The 21,828-nt window shown below is 41.6% G+C and overlaps 1 protein-coding gene across 1 annotated transcript in view; it reads right to left on the bottom strand.

The window, feature by feature from the left end:
* Window positions 1-459: 459 nt before the first annotated feature.
* The window catches only part of LOC127395151 (E3 ubiquitin-protein ligase RNF38-like), a 237,959-nt gene continuing 216,590 nt past the window's right edge, over window positions 460-21,828 (bottom strand). The window contains exons 6-11 of the mRNA XM_051641619.1: window positions 21,589-21,759; window positions 15,318-15,479; window positions 14,075-14,172; window positions 9,991-10,075; window positions 7,314-7,435; window positions 460-592 (exon numbers count right to left, since the gene is read on the bottom strand). Coding sequence (XP_051497579.1) covers window positions 460-592; window positions 7,314-7,435; window positions 9,991-10,075; window positions 14,075-14,172; window positions 15,318-15,479; window positions 21,589-21,759 — 771 coding nt within the window. The remainder of the gene's footprint in view (window positions 593-7,313; window positions 7,436-9,990; window positions 10,076-14,074; window positions 14,173-15,317; window positions 15,480-21,588; window positions 21,760-21,828) is intronic.

Genomic DNA, 21,828 nt, shown 5'->3' with positions numbered 1-21,828 from the left:
TATTCCTATCTGTCTCACCTTCTCTACCACTGCTACTGCATCTGTCAGCTTAATGTGCTGTCCTGTGTCTAGGTCTTCCCCTCAGCTTGTTTTGAAAAAATATCTCATAGCATTCATAAAGCCATAATTTCATGCTAAGTATTTTTTTATCTCTCTCAATCATGCCTTATAAAAATACTTTTTTATTAAAATCCATACTGATAGGAGGGGTTCTTATAGGAGCGCTTTCTACTGAAGATAATTTTCCTCATATTCCTTTTAAAATTACCCTATTACAATTATTATTACAAATAAATATATTTTGTTAATTGCTAAAAAATAGTCTTTCTATAGCGTAAGGAGATAACAAAAGGAAGATAAATTCAACTTTTTACTTCAGAGCCTAAATATTAAAAATGAGAAACAAGAGATGAAATGCAGTAGAAAACTAAAGAAAAAATGAAACTACGAACTAAGACATTATAAATTGCATCCAACACAGATTTTATTTACCTTAAGCCATTTATCAACACACTTGGCATGAAATTCATGGTTACAGGGTAAGACTCTAAGTAGCTGCCTTGCCTCAAAGTCACACATACACACTACACACCTAAAAAAAAAAAAAAAAGACATTTAATTTTAGCTATATTAAAATAAAAAACAGAAAACTTGCTTTGAGTATCTCTCAAAGCCATAACTGATTAAAGATCACACACATTTTTTATTACGAAAAATTTCTCCTTAAATTACATCTATATTCTGTTGTACATGTTTTATAAACACATTTCTTCCCCAGGTATATAATCAACTTTTCTCTGGTACTTTTATTTTTCTTATTCCCTGCTATGTTAACATCAACACTGAAGATTGCTCTAAGTGGAAGATCAGCGAAAAGAACTCTTCTGTTCAGTTTCAAACGTTTGATAGCACTATATATCACTTTCACTGCCTCCCACCTATAGCTCATTTCTCTATTATGTCGGTCTTTCAAAAAGATTTAGTCTTAAAAATAAGAAAATATAGCTGTAAACATCAAAGACTGTCAAAAGCTCTTCTAGGAGCACTTGAAATTTTGGTAATTGGAAAATATTTCAATATAGGCTGAATTCCAAGTTGATGATAGCCATTTAATATCTAGTATGCCAAACAAAAATTTGGAAAATTTTTTAAAAATACCAACTAAATTTGAACATCTAACTGAAGTGAGACTATGCAAAATTTTAAAGCTAAGACAAATGATATCTGATTTGAAAAATGTTTTTTTAAAAATTATCTTTTTTATTTGAGAGCTTTTAGAGCACATGTAGTACAGTATTTGCCTAGTTGAGACTGCAGCCTAATGGAATGGAAACACAATCACATAAAGCATGTAAATGTGAGGCACATTAAATTAGAGACTTAAGGGTAAAATTTGCCAAACGTATATGATGCTGAATAGTAGAATCTGTTAATGTTTGTTAGAGGCATTGTGTTGAACTAGGATGTGTCTCACCTGAGAGCCCAAGAAGCAGGATTCAGCTGGGTACATCAGCCAACCTGCCAGAATGAGGAATAATATGACCCAGCACAGTGAAGAAGACTACAAGCCTTCCTCCAAGAGACCCCTGCCCACGACCACTGAGAGGCAGTGCACATGCGGGAATGGGCGCGGCTTTATGTTAATTACTGTGGGGAAATGATTTAAATATTATAATTAATCCAGGGAATTAATCTGTATAACCCTGCCTACCTTTTAGAAAAGTAATGCATATGTATGTTTTAAGTGAATAAATATGTATTGCTGTTTGTGTGCGTTTGGAGGAGCGAACCCCTGCGTATCCTGCGCTGCAATAAAGAATACCTGCTTTATAGCTTCACAGGGCTACAGAGTCTTTTTCCTTGCATCAATTTGGTGACCCAGATGGGACCTGTTCTGTCCGGCTGCAGGACCTGCTGAGGACAGGACTCCCTAGGGCGCCCCTGAGATTTCTCAGAGGGACTCCTCAACTCATTCAGATCACTGCAGGGACAGACAAGGACCATCTCAATGGACAAGGTATTCTTTCTCTTTTAAATTTTGTAACTGTAACAGTAACTGTAGGGCCAGCAAGGTTGGTATCCCATAAGATGTAGGAGACATCCTGCACAGGGCAGAGTGCAGGAGTCCGGAGTCCCAGAGTACCCATGTAACTTTTTCAGTAATCCAGGACTGTGGGTTAAAGGCCCACCTTAGGCCCTTTGGGGTATATCCTGGACTTGTGTGTTTAAAAGGTGTAATCTGAATTTGGTCTGGAATTTGGAGTTGTGATTGGGATAAGGTTTTTTAGTTGTTTTAATCTTTTGTTTATTGTGCCTGTCCCCTGTATTTTTGTCAGTTGTGTTGAAGTGAATGTGGAGTGAATGAGACGTTATTAACATGAAGTGAGTGCAGAGTCTCGAGCTGCAATTCCACTGTCCTGAGTGGGATATGATCAGCAACAGACAAAGTGAGTGGTGTGAAAGGCTTGAGAGAAAATAGACACGCCTGAGATGTGCAGTTGAGCAAGAAGTGAGTGAGGAGTTCTGATACGCAGTTCTGTTATCCCACGAAGGGTGCAGCTGGAGACGAACAAAGTGAGTGAGATATTAAGTAACATTAAGAACACTCAGGGAGTTGTATGGAAAGGGAGTCAAGGAAAGCAGTGTGTATACTCTTTCACTTGGTAATGTTTCATCAGTCTTTCCCTGTCCCCAGTGTAAAAATTGTCATCTAGCTGCTGAATTGGTGTGGAGAGATTGCTACTGGCTTATATTTCCCCGAATATGGTATTTGTGGAATTTTCTTGAGTAATATTGTGACATTTGTGGAAAGTTTTGTGTTATATTTGATACATACCTCCCCACCTAGTTTTGTTGCCATAACCGAAAGAGGCTTATTCCTGAACAAGAACAACAATTAGAAATTCAGAATGGGTGGGTCACAGACTGGAGGAATTTTGAGAAAGAGTCCGCTAAGCTGTATTATAGCTCATTGGAAAGATATAGGCGGACTTCCAGGAGGGAGCATAAATCAAAAAACTCTAATTAAATAATGTCAAAGCAATGGCTGTAGCCACAGTAGCTGCTTTAGAGCAAGAAAGAAAAGGAGGAAATAACAAAGGCTATAGAGCCTTAAGGAACCCTGGCAAAAATATAAGAACCAATCAGCCCAGAGGTATATCAAGGGATCAGTGTGCCTCTTGTAAAGAAAAGGGACACTGGAAACAAAATTGTCCCAAGTTACAACCAAGGCAGATTTTAGCTGCTACCTATGAGGAGGATCGACAGGAACCTGGGGAGTCCACCCTAGCAGATCCACTGGTTATAGTAAAGCTAGGGAAAAAGGAACAAGAAGTGGAATTTCAACAGACACAGGGGCTTCCATTTATGTATTGAATCAAGAATTGGCACCAAAAGATCAAGATTTTGTTATAGTAGTGGGTGCTACTGGCCAGCATGAGAAGGCATTTTTCTTGAAACCTCTTAAATACAAACTAGGAAAACAAATAGGAATACACAAATTTTTATACATGCCTGGGTCTCCAAAACCCCTACTGGGACGAGACCTGTTGGAACAACTGGAAGCAAAAATTGAATTTGATAAAGGAAAAATCTAATTGGAAGTTGAAGAAAATAAATTAATTGAAATGTTAAGTTTGGCCTTGATACATACTCCGGCTAAGTCCAATGTGCCTGAAGAGATAATGGGCCAGGTATATCCTGGAGTACGGGCATCTGAGGCACCTGGGAGAGCCAAAAATGCTGCCCCAGTGATCATAGGACTAAAGGCTGGGACACAACCCATAAGGATTAAACAGTATCCCTTGAAATTAGAGGATTAGAAAGGGATAAAAGAGGTAATAAAGACATTTGCAAAACATGGGTTGTTAGTGGAATGTGAACACCCATCCAAAAACCTGATGGTAACTATAGATTGGTGCAGGACCTGAGAGCTATAAATAAGATTACTGAGGATATACATCCTGTGGTAGCCAAACAATATACACTGTTAACTAAGCTAAGGGATGAACTAGTTTGGTTTACTGTGCTGGACCTAAAGGATGCATTTTTCTGCCTGCCTCTAGCCTCAAGAGTCAGCCTCTGTTTGCCTTTGAATGGGAAAACCCAGATACTGGGAGAGAGTTTCAGTTAACCTGGACTGTGTTACCTCAAGGATTCAGAAATAGTCCTACCATCTTTGGGTATCAGTTAGCAAAAGACCTTGAGACTTGGGAGCCCCCAGACCCTGAAGGGGTCTTACTGCAGTATGTGGATGATTTATTGCTTGCCACCAGGACAAAGGAAAGCTGTATAAGCTGGACTGTGAGTCTTTTGAACTTTTTAGGCCTTAATGGGTATCGAGTCTCTCCACAGAAAGTGCAATTGATCCAACAGCAAGTCATCTACATGGGATATGTAATCTCTGGAGAACAGCAAATGCTGGGAATGGAGCTAAAAGAGGCCATTTGTCAGACACTCCTACCACAGATAGTAAAAGAATTACAGACCTTTCTGGGAATGACAGGTTGTTGTTGTCTTTGGATTTATAAATATGGACTTCTAGTAAAGCCACTATATGAACTGATAAAAAGGAATCAGTCCACAATAACATGGATGGGAGATACACAAAGGGCCTTCTAGCAACTCAAATAGGAATTAGTGAAAGCCCCTGCTTTAGGGCTGCCAGATGTCTCAAAGCCGTTTTGGCTATTCTCCCATGAGAAGCAGAGAGTAGCCCTGGAAATACATCCCTACAAGAGAGGATGGCCTAGCTGCCTGCGAACAGTAGTTGCAGTCGTCCTTAACATCCAAGAGGCTCATAAATTCACTATGGGTCAGAGAATATCTGTTCTAGTCTCCCACACAGTTTCTGCAGTGCTTGAACAAAAAAGGGGGGCATTGGCTGTCACCACAACAGTTTTTCAAGTACCAGGCAATCTTGGTGGAGCAGGACAATGTTGAAATTGTTGCCCCTAACATTGTCAACCCAGTCTCTTAGTGGCACTCCTGGAGAGCCCGTAACAAATGATTGCCTTGAGACTATCGAGGCAGTGTACTCGAGTTGGCCTGACCTGAAGGAAGAACCCTTGGACAATGAAGAGGACTCCTGGCATGGAAGGAGCATGGACTATTGACTGCCTGTCCTGGTTTGAGCCAGGATGAAGCCACTTTTCCTTTTACTGATTATTATTTTTTTTTCCTTCAGTAAGTGTTCCAGCTTGGACTGATAACAAATGCTGGAATGTTTTTGTAATTGCTGGGACTCCAAGGTCACATCTTTGCTCTGACGGCTCAGACACTACGGGGAGATCTATGACCCCCAGTAGGAGGCTGAATTAGACAGACAGCAAAATTGGCCAGGGATATTCCATATATCTATGTAAGCTCAGAGGAAGGTCAGAAATCACAGAAGCTCAGAAATCACAGAAGACAACTTCCTTCCTGCTTCTTCTTCCCTTCTCTTCTGTCCATGGCCGGCATCCAGGGAGGACTCCATCTATCCATCACCATCGACCCCCAGGCTGTGCATCCTTCAACCCTCATAACACTATGCTCTCTCCAGCTGTGGTCTGGGACTTTTCGGACTGTTCACAGCTAAGGAGAGTGCTGTGGGAGTTGCTGGGGGTGGGGGGAGGCAAGAGGCTTTTGCACATTACCTGAACATATTTGTATATAATTGTATATATTTTTTTATCATTAGTTTTTAATTAAAGCTTTGTAGTTTAGTTTTCAATCCAGAGAGTCTCTCTCCTCGTTTTCTCTTTCCTTCCCTACCTGGGTGGGAGGGAGAGGGGATCGAGAGCATTGTTGTCGATCCTGAGTCAAACTATGACACTGCTCAAGGGAAACGAATAAAACATGCTGAGAAAATGTTATAACTTTTGGATGCCATACAAATGCCCAAAAGAGTGGCAATCATACACTGTAAAGCCTACCAGAAAGGGAATACTGACCAGGAGATTGGAAACATGATGGCTGACCAGGAGGCATGACTGGTAGCTGAAGAGGGGCAAGTTGAGGTTACAACTTTGGTCCTGGATGGTAAAATCCAAACTGATATAAAACCTAAATATTCAAAGGAGGGTTTAAAATTGATAGAGGATTTGGAGGGAAATATTTCAGAGGATGGGTGGGCTAGAACAGCAGATGGATGATTAATAGTGCCTTTTGCCTTATTATGGGCTCTAGTAATGGCAGAACATAGAAAGACCCACTGGGGAGCTGTATAAATCTTTGAACAAGCAAATAATAGCTTGAAACCTGTACACCACTGTGAAGCAAGTCTCGCGGCAATATGAAATATGCTTACAAAATAACCCCCAAAACAATTCTCATGTGCAATTGGGGACAATTGGTAGAGGAAATTTTCCAGGGCAACAGTGGCAAATTGATTTCTCAGAACTACCAAGGAAAATGGGGTATCGATACCTATTGGTATTAATAGACACTTTTTCAGGTTGGCCAGAGGCAGTCCCATGCAGAACCAACAAAGCAAGAGAGGTAACAAAAATGTTGTTACATTAAATAATACCATGTTTTGGGGTACCAGCAGTGATATCCTCTGATAGAGGACCACATTTTTGTGCCAATGTTGTTCAACAAGTAAGCCAGATCTTGGGCATAGACTGGCAACTGCATACCCCCGATAGGCCCCAAGTGAGTGGTCAGGTGGAGAAAATGAACCACCTAATAAAACAACAAATAGTGAAACTGGGACAGGAAGCCAACCTTCCCTGGCCACAATCTTTAGCCTTATTGAGAATAAGGGCTAAACCAAGAACCAAAGAAAATCTGAGCCCCTTTGAGATAATGTATGGGCAGCCATATTCAACTCAGCCCATGGAAAGTATTCCTAAATTAGGTGAGGAGAGCCTATCCCAGTATGTTATTTCTTTAAAGAAACAATTAAAGAAAATTAACTGACAAGTGTTGGGTACTAGGGCAAGGGGTTTAGATGAATCAATTCATAATTTATTGCCAGGTGATTATGTATATGTTAAGAGTTTTACAGTCTCACTGCTGGAACCAAAGTGGGAAGATTCTTTACAGGTTTTGCTGACAACCCACACTACAATCAAGATACTATGTGCAGTTGTAGGGTTTGTATATGCTTGGGATCATATAATTTAGGTGCAAAAGAATTTGCACAGTAACAGAAAAAGGGGGGATTGAATTAGAGACTTAAGGGCAAAATTTGCCAAACATATATGATGCTGATGTTTGTGTGCATTTGGAGGAGTGATCCCCTGCACACCCAGCGCTGCAATAAAGAATACCTGCTTTATAGCTTCACAGGGCTACAGAGTATTTTTCCTCACATCAGATGTACTTACAATGTCTGTTCTGATTGATGATTGCTTGGATTGAACTTGTAAGATGGAAGCTGTTCAATGTCTGCCTTTGTCAGTCCTCGAGGTTTGGCTTCTCCTAGACGTTCTGCCAAATTCAGTAGTGCCTACAAAACAAGGATTTTGGACTTTTTTAACATTCATTGCTCAAACAAGCTCCAGCTCTACCAGAAGTGATTTCTTCTGCCATGTCACTATCCCACCAGGTAGCACAACCCACCTCTCCATCACGACACATTTAGTCTTGCTTTGCTTTCTCTACAACTGCAAGCACTAAGGAAAGTTGGCTATAAAAGTTTGATCATTGATTAATCCTTCTGAACTGCATAAGATAGTATGTTTGGGATTTTTAAATATCCATGACCTAAGCGTCAATCATTCCTGCAGCTTGATACATGTTTAGCTTTGGAAGTGAACCTCCTTCTCCCATCCTCCATACAGAAGAAAATATTAACAAACTTGCTTTCTACTAATATGCAACTAATAATAATAATAACAATATCCTAGCCCTGAGTGGCCAAGAGTTTAAAGGGACAACTTTTGACTCCCATTCCACTTCTTGGGCTAGATGAATTGAGACATGGAGATTTTATGCTGAATCTTTGGAAATAAAGGCATGACATCAAACTAAATAGAGATACTTTCTGAATAAATTTTGTACTCGTTCATACAGGTAAAACACTGTACTTAAGTGCTCCTCATGCAAATAATTTCTGTTCCATCATGAAGGGCTCCAGAAAAGTATCAGTATCAACTTGATAGAGAACTGAAACACTAGAAGTTCAGAGATTTGATGAAAGACGCAAAGAGTAAAGATACTCAAATAGCCCAAAACCTGAAGCCCAACATAGATTCATAGAATAGAATCATAGAATCATAGGTTGGAAAAGACCTCTGAGATCATAAAGTCCAACCATCAACCCAACACCACCATGCCAACTGAACCATGTCCTGAAGTGCTACATCCACGTTTTTTAAACACCTCCAAGGATGGTGACCACCACTTCCCTAGGCAGCCTGTCCCAATGCCTGACCACTCTTTCAGTAAAGACATATTTCCTAATATCCAATCCGAACCTCCCCTGGAGCAACTTGAGATCATTTCCTCTCATCTTATCACCAGTTACATGGGAGAAGAGACAGACACCCACCTCACTATAGTTTCCTTTCAGGCAGTTGTAGAGAGCAATGAGGTCTCCCCTCAGCCTCATCTAGACTAAACAATCCCAGTTCCCTCAGCCACTCCTCATAAGACTTGTGCTCCAGACCCTTCATCAGCTTTGTTGCTCTTCTCTGTACATGCTCCAGCAATTCAATGTCCTTCTTGTAGTGAGGGGCCCAAAAGTAAACACAGTATTCGAGGTGTGGCCTCACTAGCACCAAGTACAGGGGAAAAATCACCTCAGGACTAGATGGCCACACTTTTTCTAATGCAGGCCAGGATGCTGTTTGCCTTCTTGGCAACCTGGGCACACTGCTGACTCATGTTCAGGTGGCTGTCAACCAGTACCCCCAGGTGCCCTTTTCCACCAGGCAGCTTTCCAGCCACTCTTCCCCAAGGCTGTAGCATTGCCTGGGATTGTTGAGACCAAAGAGTAGGACCCGGCAGTTGGCCTTGTTGAACCTCATACAATTGGCCTCGGCCCATCAATCCAGCCTGTCCAGGTCCTGTTGTAGAATCTTCTTACCTTCAGGCAGAAAAGGGTAGGAAGGTTCTCAACTTAGTATCATCGGCAAACTTACTGAGGGTGCACTCAATCCCCTTGTCCACACCATTGATAAAGATATTAAACAGAACTGGTCCCCAAACTGAGCCCTGCTTGTGACTGGCTGCCAACTGGATTTAACTCCATTGACCACAGCTCTCTGGGCTTGGCCATCCAGCCAGTTTTTAACCCAGCAACAAGTTGATGTCAGCTACAAGATGATGCTTCTTTTCACTAGCACAAGAAGCATTATAGGTCAGCTTGATGATCTTCAGAGGTCTCTTCCAACCCCTATGATTCCAGCATTAATGCTATGCAACTGTGTAAATACACAGCTCTGAGCAGAAGCAAGGAGAAATGGATACATGAGGAGGGGTAGGCTGAGGCTTTCTGGACAGAATCTGATGGGAATCTAACAGCTTGAGAAGTAGCAAGGACAAGAGTTGGGATCAGCCCTTGATTATCTAAGACACTACTGACATTTTATTTCAAAATATGTGACTTGCTGTATCCTCCTTGTCAAGAGAAAATATACATTGATTCTTGCCAGCATCACATTTACCTGAATTGATCCTATAATGTTAACGCTAATCTGTAAAGTTAGCAAGGAGCATAAAAAGCACTAAGCAAGTTCAAAAGACTAGGATATTTATGTTCAACATCTAAAAATCAAGTAAAATGCAAAAAGAAGAGACATATCTAGAATGGAAAGTTGAGGAATTTAATCCATCACTAATATGAAAGGATAGATTCTGGGGAAAGGCAATAGATAGAAAATAAATGTGTTGCTAATATCCAGTGTTAGAAACTAGTATGAAAAAAGTGTTTCTAGATTCTATCTTCATAAACATTACATTTATTTAATCCCAGTTTTGTCTTCAAAAAGCAAAATACCATTTAAGTTAATGTATTAAGTTAACCCCTGCTCCTGATGAATTTCTATTTCACACACCAACCTCGTAGTTTTCCACCTCTCCATCTTCCATGTCCAACTCAAAACTGAAAGCTGGTCCAACTGCATGTGGCACTGGAAGCACTGATCTACCAGAAGAAAAAACAACAGCAAGGCTCAACATCTTCCTGAAGGAAAGCATGCAAACATACGGCAGAGGTAGAGTTATGTTATTGATCCTTCTTAAATCAACAAATTCTAAGAATCAGTAAAAAAGGTTAACTTTGAAATTAAGAATTAAAATTCAAAGGAGTCAAATGAAAGCTAATTGCACCACTTTTTGATATATATTGCTATGACAATTCATACTTACAGTAAGAATCAGTGTTACTACATGTAGAGTCCTGAAATGAATAATTGTCTCAAAACAGCCGCCCTGACAAACTAGACATTGTACTTGGGTGGGGTCCTCATTCAATAAGCCATCTGGACCCTGTTCTCGCAAGGGGAGCCCCTTGTTCGGTAACCACTCTGATAAATTGTGGTGGTTAAGACACGGACTCCTGGGTGAGAAGCAATGGAATCGTTTATTAGGAGAAAATGCTCCCTTATATACTTTTACAGTGGGAACTGAGAATAAGCAATCAGGGTACAGAGAATGTAAACAGCACACACACCTGCTTCTTGGCACATACACAGACCTTAGGTTCCCAGGATGTAGCCAATCACACACCGAGCACACGATAAACAGTGTTCTGATTTTTGTCAACATTCACAGTGCTGCTCACAGCAAGCCCTGGCCCTTAGCTGATCTCATATTGTTTTGTCTACTTTACAGATAGAGGAGGCCCTTTTTCTTTTCCCATGGCTATTCTCCACAATAAATGGGACACTATCCTTATTCAATAAGAAACAGTGGCCAGCAAGAGGAGCTCTGTGGAGACAGAGTGCCATCTTGTGAAAGACCGCTTTCATGTTTAAAGACAAAGTGCATGTATTAAGCATAGTATTAAGGACATTGTCCAAATGCCTCTTAAACACTGACAGGCATAGGGCATCAACCACCTCTCTAGGAAGCCTGTTCCAGTGTTTGACCACCCTCTTGGTAAAGAAATGCTCCCTAATGTCAAGTCTGAACCTCCCCTGATGCAGCTTTGAGCCATTCCCACGCATCCTGTCACTGGATAGCAGGGAGAAGAGATCAACACTTCCCTCTCCCCTTCTTCAGGAAGCTATAGAGAGCAATGAGCTTGCCCCTCAGTCTCCTGTTTGATAATACACATAACAAAGATAATTACAATATAGTACTGGGCCAACTTCCACATTGACAGTAGACCCAACTATATATTCCCATATAATATGGATTTGGCCAGAGAACAACCTTTTCAGAAAGGCAAGAGTGCATAATTTTTCTGTTTTTCCTTTTAAGTTAAAAAAGCATCTCCATCCCAAGATAGTAATATGGGTCACAGTTTAATGCACAACCACAGAAATAAAAACTACACAGCACTATAAATGTCATCTAATTAAATGAATCAGGAATCACTGTGACACACTGTCCCTAAGTAGACAGGCAAGTGGCTATAACCTCAGAGCAGACTTTGTCACAATCCACAATTAAAAGTTTAACAACTTTACTGAATCATTGTCCTGGTTTGAGCCAGGATGAAGCCACTTTCCCTTTTACTGATTTTTTTCCTTCAGTAAGCTTTCTTTTAACTAGCAGTAAATGTTCCAGTTAGTGGACTGATAACACTGGAATGTTTATTCTATTGTCGGGACTTCATGGTCACGTCTTTCTCTGCTGGCTCAGGCACTACTGGGAGATCTATGATCACCCTGCTGGAGGCTGAAGCAAAATCGGCCAGAGATATTCTATTCCATTCCATATATCTACATAAGCTCAGAGGAAGGCCAGAGATCACAGAAGACAACTTCCTTCCTGCTTCTTCTTCCCTGCTCTTCCATCCATGGCCGACATCCAGGGAGGACTCTGTCCATCCATCACCGTTGACCCCCAGGCTGTGCATCCTTTGACCCTCATAACTCTACACTCTCTCCCGCAGCAGTCCGGGACTTTTTGGGACTGTTTGCAGCTAAGGAGAGTGCTGTGGGAGTTGCTGGGGATGGGGGGAGGCAAGAGGCTTTTGCACATTCCTGAACACATTTGTATATAATTGTGAATATTTTCTTTTATCATTAGTGTTTAATTAAAGCTGTGTAGTTTAGTTTTCAATCCAGAGAGTCTCTCCCTTATTCTTTCTCTCCTTCCTTACCTGGGTGGGAGGGTGTGGGAAACTGTTCTTTTCTTCCCCACATAAGTCTAAACAAAATGCCTTTTAAGCCAGCAAAGGCCTCTCCTGATTATTCCCAGCTAACGAACTAAAACAGACTTGCTTCTCAAGAACAGCTGAACCCAAAACAACAGATGTGGTACGGGACAGAAAGGCTGGGCGACAAGTCATCCTGTGCCCCTGGTAGTCACCACCCTAACTTGGGGCTCATGGATGCTAATTGGCTCTGGACAGTGACACTGACTGGACAGGTGGGTCACAGGGGTATAAAGGCGGGGAGTGCAGCAGGTGGGCCCTTCCCTCCTCCCTGAGGCCGGTTCAGAAGCTTTCTGTGTGGGACAGCCCCCTGCTGCGGACACTGGTGCTGGGACCCTGCCTGCCTGCCTGCCCCGGGTCGAGCCTGGGCCTTAGCACTGAGCGTGCCGGGGTCCTGGGCCCTGGGGTCGGGGCCGGAGCCCCCCCGTGTTGCTGCCGGTTGAGGGGAAATCAACGACCGCTGCACACACAGCGAGACCTCTTAAGGAGGACTGAGGTCGGGCTTCCTTCCCTCCTCCCTTTGGTCCTTAACCCTCTCCCTTAAAAGCACAGGACCTTTTGCATTACCTCCCTAAAGGACACTTTCTTACTGTGTGTATATATATATATCTATATATCCCTGGTAGCCATTCACATTTGCATTTTCCCTAAATATCATCCCTCAGTTTGTGTTAACCCTTAATAAACCGATTAATTAGTGGAGTAAACCTTGGTTTTAGAGGCAATTTCTGAGCATGCTGGGGGGTGCATTCTAACTACCACCCTAAAATACGGTCCTGCAGTGGCCGTTCCTCTGTGAGAGTTGAACATCACGTGTGACCCTTGGGCTTATTAAAAAACCCCTCCACATCGGGGGGGGGAAGTCGTGAAAGCATCCTGACAGCTGGTAGCCCCCCAATACTGGCTCGTGACAGAGAGGGAGGGAATTGAGAGCATTGTTGTTGATCCTGAGTCAAACTGTGACGTATATCCTGGCGCTATTTTGATGCAAGTTAAACTGCGGAGACAGAAACTATAGATGTTGTGGCAAAACACCAAATGACAAAGTTGTATTATCTGCCTGTCAAGGTCACCTTTAAAATAAATCCTCATTTTCTAAGCATTTTGTATTAATTTCAAAAACAGAACCTACAAAGAACAATAAATTCCATGTCACACACCTAAACTACAACAGACAGAATCTACTTTAAAAGGTTACTGATAATTCCTTAATGTTACTTCCCCCATCTCTTCTCTTTCAGAAATGGTTAGTCAGGTGCAGAAGTTCAAAAGCTGCAACAGTTCAGAAGAAACAAAATCCTCCGAAGAAAACCCATACCCAGAAGGCTCCTCTCATTATGTTTCAGTAATTAATTAAGAGTAAATTAATTTGCTTGGTTTGGGTTTTGTTTTGGTTTTTGGTTTTGGAGAGGTTTTTTTGGTTTGGTTTGGTTTTGTAAGAACTGTTAGGTATTTATTCTATAAAAGTCGACTTTAGGAGGTAACCATGGGTATATCTCATAAATATTATCCAAGAATCAAAAGTAACCATTTTACATTTAACATCTTTAAAGAGATTTTGACAGAAAGAAGAGGCATAGCAGATCCCAAAGCTACATTATCATCAAACTGTTCACTTGTTTATTCCTTGCTCAGGTATGTATGCTGTTCAGACTGGAAACTTTAAACATAACTACAAATTTTCTTATTCCTTGGAATTGTCTCAATTGTCTGTACCCTGTGGTAGAGCCCAAACATAAAAAAAAAACAACATTGAGGGGATCAACTAGCTTACATTGTTATTTAGTAATCTATGAGTACAATGTGCTTTGAACTTACAGCACATATGGTAATAGACTGGGATGGTATGAGTGTGGTTGCTGTGATCGGTATCTACTGCGCCCTGTGACTCTTCGAGGCATAAAAGGTGGGTAAGGCTGTAAAAAGGAAGAAAAATGTCAATATTTTCTTGTCTTATTTAATAATGAAATTAAATTAAAAGTGAATGTTGAAATACATTTAAAATAAAGCATTATTTAAAAAAAAATCCGGCCCCGTCCAAACAAAAAAATACCAGCCTTTTCAAAGAATTGTCTTGATCAACAAATATAATCAGTAACATACAATTATATATCCTGCAGGAAAAAAACAACAATGCTAACTAGAAACCTTTGCAAGCTAGCTAATAAGCATTTTGTAAGGGTTAGCCTATATACAGGTTGGTTTGGACAGGCAGGACTTGAATTGGTGAACATGCTGCAGACCAATAGCTGAGGGCTTTTGACCTGGTGCAATGTGCTGGCTTGTGCAGCTGGTTGGGTAGTAATGAAAGTTTTAAAAGACATATATACATGAGTTCTTTCGCTGGTATAAGCCAAATATCCATTAGGAGGCACTGCCAGGATGCTCCACAGCAAAACCACTTTAAATGAAGAGCAAGATTTAAAATTAATAAATAAAGAAATCACATTCAGAGTTGGGCTCAATTACATTCACTTTTGGGAGGAGGGGCTGTAGCCTTTCAACCGCATACAGATATGGTGCCTAGAGACATTCAAGTTTACAGCTTCAATACATTCTTCCCATAGGAGAAAAAGACTATTTTCCTGTTTTGATTTGCACACAAAGCTCTTTAGTTTACTTACATAAGTCCTCAGTATGACTGTTTAAAACATCTTGCATTGTCTACTAAAATGGGAGCAGGTAAAGAATTGTAACTTAGACATTAATTGTATTTTTCTAAAAATACTTAATAGTGAAAAAAAACGGTAGCAGACTTTTAGAACCAAAATTCACACACCACTACTGAAATGGTATTCAGAAGCCTTAGAGACATTTACTTGTATGAAAAACAATGGCTCAGAGATTTTGTTAGCATGTTTTCATTCTTCCAAGTTTGAGCCCTTAGACTATATGAAGTCTAACCACAAAAAACAACCACTCTGACTTTCCACAGCTGCAGCTACTAATGAAATTCAATTGCAAAAATGCCATTTTTCAATAACATGGTTGCAACTTAGAGCAAAGATCAAGAACTTGAACTCAGCATGCATGAGGATGTAGTACAAAAAGCAATACTTACAACTCCAAATGAAACCTCTTGATGTAAAGGATCATGGGTTAAGAATTGGATAGGAGCTGAGGAAGGCAATGTTGGTGGATGAGCTGATGGAGGGTAGGTAAAGCTTCCAATAGGAAGATGTTCTCCAAGCAGTTCTACTTCATTCTCTATCCTTTGAAGTGGCTAAAGCAAACACAGGGTTTGTTGTATTAATAGAAAACCAGGCTTTTAAAATTTATTTTTTAATACTAAAAAAACACAAATCCAACTATATGTTCTGAGGAGTTGTGGAAATTTTATGGAGCTGTACTGGGTATATGTGGCAAGGTTTTTGTAGGGGCAGAAGCTGCAGGAGTGACTGGCCTTTCTGGGAAGAGGTAAGGTGTTGCCTTGTGCAAGACACAGCTGTTTCTAGCTGACTCGTCTATGGACCCACTGCAGGCCAATGCTGAGTCAATGAGCAATGTAGGTGGTGCCCCTGTGAAAACCTATTTAAGAAAGGACAAATTAAAAGCTGCATGGAGAGTAGGAGAGAACAAAAAAGAGTGAGGAAGCAGTAGAGGGAACACCAAAGTCAGAGAAGGATGAGGTGCTCTATGGCACCAGAGCAGATGAACCTATGCCGGAGCAGAGAAAAGGTGTGAAAAGGAAGGTGCAGCAGATAATGACTGCTATATACTGGTTGTAAGCCCCCATCCCTCCTCTCTTTTGTGCCACTTGGGCAGGGAGAAGTCTATAAAGAAGAACTACTAGCAGTGGATGAGGACTGAGTCAGGGACTGATTACTTGAGATAACTTGACCCATACAAGTCCATGGGACCAGATGGACTACATCTAAGGGTGCTAAGAGAACCAGCCAATGTCCTTGAAAGGCTTCTCTTTATCATCTTTAAAAGATTGTGGAGATCAGAGGGTGATCTCTGACAACCAGAGAAAGGCAAGCATTGCATTCATCAAAAAGAAGGCCAAAAGGACAATCTGGGAAACTACAGGTCAGTTGACCTTATTTCAGTCCCTGGGAACATCGTAGAGTGAGTCTTCTTGGAACATATTTCTGGGCACGTGGAGGAGGGGAGAGTCAACATGGCTGTACCAAGGGAAAATCATGTTGAATCAACCAAGTTATTTAGTATGATAAGGTGACTGGATTTGTGAATGAGGGGAGAGAAGTGGATGTCATTTACCTCAACTTTAGCAAGACTTTTGATGCTATCTCCCACAATATTCTTGTAACCAAGTTTGGATGTTACAGTCTGGATGGGTGGACAGCCAGATGGATAAAATATTTGGATGATCAGGCTTAGATCATAGTGATTAATGGATTGTAGTCTACCAAGATGCTGGTAACAAGTGGTATACTTCAGGGACCTATCGTATTTAACAACATTAACAATTGCCTAGAAGAGACAGAGTACTTGCTCATTAAGTCTATGGCTGACATCAAATTGCAGAGAAAAGTCCATACACTGGAAGGTAGGGTTGCCATACAGTAGAACATGAACAGACTGGAGAAATGAGTCAACAGGAACCTTATTCAACAAGGGCAAATGCCAAGTCCTGCACCTGGGAAGGAAGAACCCCTGGCAACAATACAGATTGGGGAATGACTGGCTGTGAAGCAGCTGTGCTGAAAAGGCCCTGGGGCCCTCGGTAGACAGCAAGCTGAACATGAGTCAACAGTGTGCCCTGGCAGTATCTTGGACTGCATTAACAAACAGTAGCATAGCCAGTAGATTGAGCAAACTGATTATCCACCTTCTACTCAATACCTGTTAGATCTCATGTAGAATATTACATCCAGTTTTGGGTGCCAAAAAAAAAAAAAAAAAAAAAAGACATTGTTAAGGTAGAACAAGCTCAAAGGAGGGCCACAGAGCTTGAGATAACTGGGCTTTTTCTGCCCTGAGAAGAAAGAAAAGGCTTGGGGGAGGGGGAAGAACAGCTAACAGCAGCCTTCCAATACCTGTGGAAAATTCATCAAGATGATGGGGGCAGGCTCTTTACAGTGGTGCATGGTGGAAGGGCAAGAGACAATGGGCAGAAGTCAAAACAAAAGAGGTTCCAGCTAAATACAAAGAGCCACTTTTCACCATGAGAAAAGTCAAGCAGTGGAACAGGAGCCTAGAGAGTTTACGTGGTCTCTGTCCTCAGAGGCTTTCAAGACCCAACTGGAAAAAGTGCTGAGCACCCTCACCTGACCTAATAGATGATCCTGTTGTGAACAGAAGCTTGAACTAGAGACCTCCTGTGGTGTCTTCCAACCTATCTTCCTGTGATCACAGAATCACAGAATGTTAGGGGTTGGAAGGGACCTTTGGAGATCATTGAGTACAACCCCCCTGCCAGAGCAGGATCACCACAGAATCTAAGGCAGGTCACACAGAAGCACATCCAGATGAGTCTTGAAAGTCTCCAGAGGAGATTCCACAACTTCTCTGGGCAGCCTGTTCCGGTGCACTTTAACCCTTACAGTAAAGAATGTTTTCCTCATGTTGAGAAGCTCAACATGAGCCACCAGTGTGTGCTCGCAGCCCAGAGAGCCAACTGCATCCTAGGCTGCATCAATAGAAGTGTGGCCAGCAGGGCCAGGGAGGTGATTCTGCCGCTCTACTCTGCTCTGGTGAGACCTCACCTGGAATACTGTGTACAGATCTGGTGCCCTCAGCACAATAAAGATATAGACCTGTTGGAAAGGGTCCAGAGAAGGGCCACCAAGATGATCAAAGGCCTGGAGCACCTCTGCTATGAAGACAGGCTGAGAAAGTTGGGGCTGTTCGGCCTAGAGAAGAGAAGGCTCCGAGGAGACCTTATAGCGGCCTTCCAGTACTTGAAAGGGGCCTACAGGAAAGCTGGGGAGGGGGTTTTCACGAGAGAAGATAGTGGTAGGACAAGGGGTAATGGTTTTAAACTGAGAGAGGGGAGATTTAGGTTAGATATTAGGAAGAAATTCTTCACTATAAGGGTGGTAAAGAACTGGAATGGGTTGCCCAGGGAGGTTGTTGATGCCCTATCCCTGGAGGTGTTTAAGGCCAGGTTGGATGAGATTTTGTGCAACCTGATCCAGTGGTAGGGTTCCCTGCTCATGGCAGGGGGGTTGGAACTTGATGATCTTTAAGGTTCCTTCCAACTTTAATGATTCCATGAAGTGGAACTTCTGGTGTTCTAGTTTGCATCCATTGCCCCTTGTCCTATCAGAGGGCACGACTGAGATTGGCCCCTCTTTCTTGACACCCACTCTTCAGATATTTATATACATTAATAAGATCCCCTCTCAGTCTTCTCTAGGCTAAACAGCCCCAGGTCTCTCAGCCTTTCCTCATATGACAGGTGTTCCAGTCCCTTAATCATCCTCGTAGCCCTCCATTGGACTCTCTCAAGTAAATCCTTGTCCCTCTTGAACTGGGGAGCCCAGAACTGGACACAGTACTCCAGATGTGGTCTCACTAGGACAGAGTAGAGGGAGAGGAGAACCTCCCTCGACCTGCTGGACACACTGTTCTTAATGCACCCCAGGATGCCATTTGCCTTCTTGGCCACAAGGGCACATTGCTGTCCCGTGGATAACTTATCTACCAGGACTCCAAGGTCCTTCTCCACAGAGCTGCTTTCTGGCAGGTCAGCTCATAATCTGTACTGGTGCATGTTGTTATTCCTTCCCAGTTGCAGGACTCTACAGTTATTCTTGTTGAACCTCATTAGGTTCCTCTTTGCCTAGCTCTTCAGTCTGTCCAAATCTTGCTGAATGGCCACACAGCCTTCTGGTGAATCAGCCAATCCTCCCAGTTTTGTATCATCAGCAAACTTGCTGAGGATATACTCCATCCCCTCATCCAGGTTGTTGTCACTGTTTGTCTCAGAATCAACAACGCTCTCGATCCCCTTCCTCTCCCACCCAGGTAGGGAAGGAGAGAGAGAAAAAGATAGAGACTTTGTTGTCAGTTCTAAGTCTCAAACCAGGACAGTTGTTGATGAAGATGTTGAACAGGACTGGACCCAGCACTGATCCCTGGGAGACTCCACTAGTTATAGGTCTCCAGCTGGACTATGAACCATTGATCACCACCCTCTGGGCTCTATTGTGTAGCCAGTTCTTAATCCATCTCACTGTCCATTCTTCTATCCCACATTTCCTGAGCTTGCTCATGAGGATGTTATGGGAGACTGTGTCAAAAGCCTTGCTAAGGTCAAGGTAGACTACATCCACTGGTCTCCCTGCATCTATCCATTTAGTCACAACATCATAGAAGGCTATCAGATTAGTCAGACATTATTTCCCCTTGGTAAATCCATGCTGGCTACTCCTGATAACCTTCTTCTCTTCCATGTGCTTCAAGATGACCTCCAGAATGAGCCGCTCTATCATTTTTCCAGGGATGGAGTTGAGGCTGACTGGTCTGTAGTTTCCTGGATCATCCTTCTTGCCCTTTTTGAAGATTGGAGTGACATTGGCTTTCCTCCAGTCCTCAGGCACCTCTCCTGTTTGCCATGATCTTTCGAAAATGATAGAGAGTGGTAGGACAATAACATCAGCCAGCTCTCTCAGCACTCTTGGGTGCATCCCATCAGGGCCCATGGATTTGTGTATATTCAATTTACCTAACTGATTTCTAACCCAATCCTCATTGACCAGTGGAGTCTTCCTTCCTCCAGGCTTTTTCTCTTACATCCAGGGTGTGGGATTCATGAGGGTTGGTCTTAGTAATAAAGACTGAAGCAAAGAAGGTATTTAGTAACTCTCCCTTCTCTGCATCCTCTTACCAGGACTCCCATGTCATTCAAAGGATTCACCTCATTCAAGGATCCTGTAATCCCTTTCATCAGACTGCATATATTAGGCAGTAAATTACTTCCTTAATAGAGACATGTTCTCAAACTGAAGAAAATAGTTCTACAACTCAGCAAAACAACTCATTATTTCCCTGTTAAGCAAAAATCTTTGTTATGAACACCATTATTTATACTCATAACTAATCTATTGTCATATTTAGGTTAGATACATTATCGTGAAGCTATGCTTTTGCTATTAGGAAAGTTCAATTCAAATTTCGGCTCATTTTGGTCTCATTTTTCAGGAAAAAAATAATTCTCCTATTTCACTAATTCACCCTTCTTTTCCCAGTACTGAATACTTCAAAACAGTTAGATATGAAAGTCATCTTGTGGAAGTAAAGGAAAATTGTTTCCTCATTCTGCTTAACAAACTTTAAATAGTCAGAATTTTTAAGGCAATAATTCTTCTAGTAAGACTTGACAGAAAAAAATCAAGCTATCAAACAGAGTTAAAAGTTAACAAGAGACCTATTCCTGAAGCTAAATTAGCAATCAAAGTTAAGAAAGAAGCCCCAACATTTTCTCAGGGAAGACATTCTGATTACTAGAGAAAACTATGCAGAACTGTTCCCCCATGACTATAATTAAATTATTACAAGAGTGCAAACACCTGACATTTAACACAGCAGTGTTTGTTACTGCTCAAAACAGCCTGAGCAATATTTGTTAGTAACACTGAAATTATTTTGTATTTCTGTATTAATGAAATACTGGTAGAGCTCCAAACAAACAGACAGAAAGGTGCCTGGCAGAAGATTAGTAAGTGGAAATTACTAACCTCTGACAAAAGATTAGTAAGTAGAAATTACAAAATGTAATTTTTTCCTTCATGTCCAAAATAGCATCTTCTCTAATGTTTGCATAAGCCCTATTATGATGACATTAACTTTTCATCCAAGTTGGTTTAAATGAAAAGAGTCAATAATTTCCATAAGCAGGGAAGAAAAGAGGTTCCAGTAGGCCATAGATGGTTTAATACTTTTGACACTAGTGTTTGGGGGGATACAGTGGTCACTTGAAAAAAATCTGTGAATTAATGTTAGAAGCACAGAATAGGAATAATGCTTTGTGCTTTCTGGTATCTCTACAAAGTTTTTTTCTCTGAGACCACTGCTGCACTACACTTAAGTCTCTATATTCTCTTTTGCTTTCTGGAAGAACACCATCTTCAGAAGCAGTACATGAAGCAAACTTATATCAGACTGACAGGAGTACAGGCCTCCAGGGAAATGCAGTGGGCAACAGCTGAGGAAATCTTAAGAGAATCAAAATTAATTTTAAAAAAAATACTTTTTTTTTTCCAGACTATGTCTTGCTCAGGTAGCATTACTACAAAACTCTTACTCTAAATCAGATCCATTTGTTCTCTCAACCAGAATGTTATTAGAATAGAAGGACAAGAGCATTATTTGCTGATCAACCCCCAAATATTTTAGGAGAAGGGATAAGAAGCGTTACTTACTGAATGTGATTGCTGTGTTTGGAAGGGAACAAATTGCCCTGGAGGTGGCAGGTGAGACGGGTGATGTGGAGAGAGGTGAGAAGGATGCAAAAGGAATGGGTCATTAGAAATCAGAGGTGGGAACGCTGCGTATGGTACTGGTAGATGTCGGACTGAGTACGCCTGAAGCATCTGAAAGAAAATGAACACTTTTACATCTAGAGTGAAAGGAAATTATTAAAAGAAAGCAGTTCCCTTACC

Source organism: Apus apus, chromosome W (assembly GCF_020740795.1).
Source record: "Apus apus isolate bApuApu2 chromosome W, bApuApu2.pri.cur, whole genome shotgun sequence".
NCBI classification, from domain to species: domain Eukaryota; kingdom Metazoa; phylum Chordata; class Aves; order Apodiformes; family Apodidae; genus Apus; species Apus apus.
The sequence above is the reverse complement of the archived record's forward strand: the minus strand, read 5'-3'. Positions and strand labels throughout refer to the sequence as shown.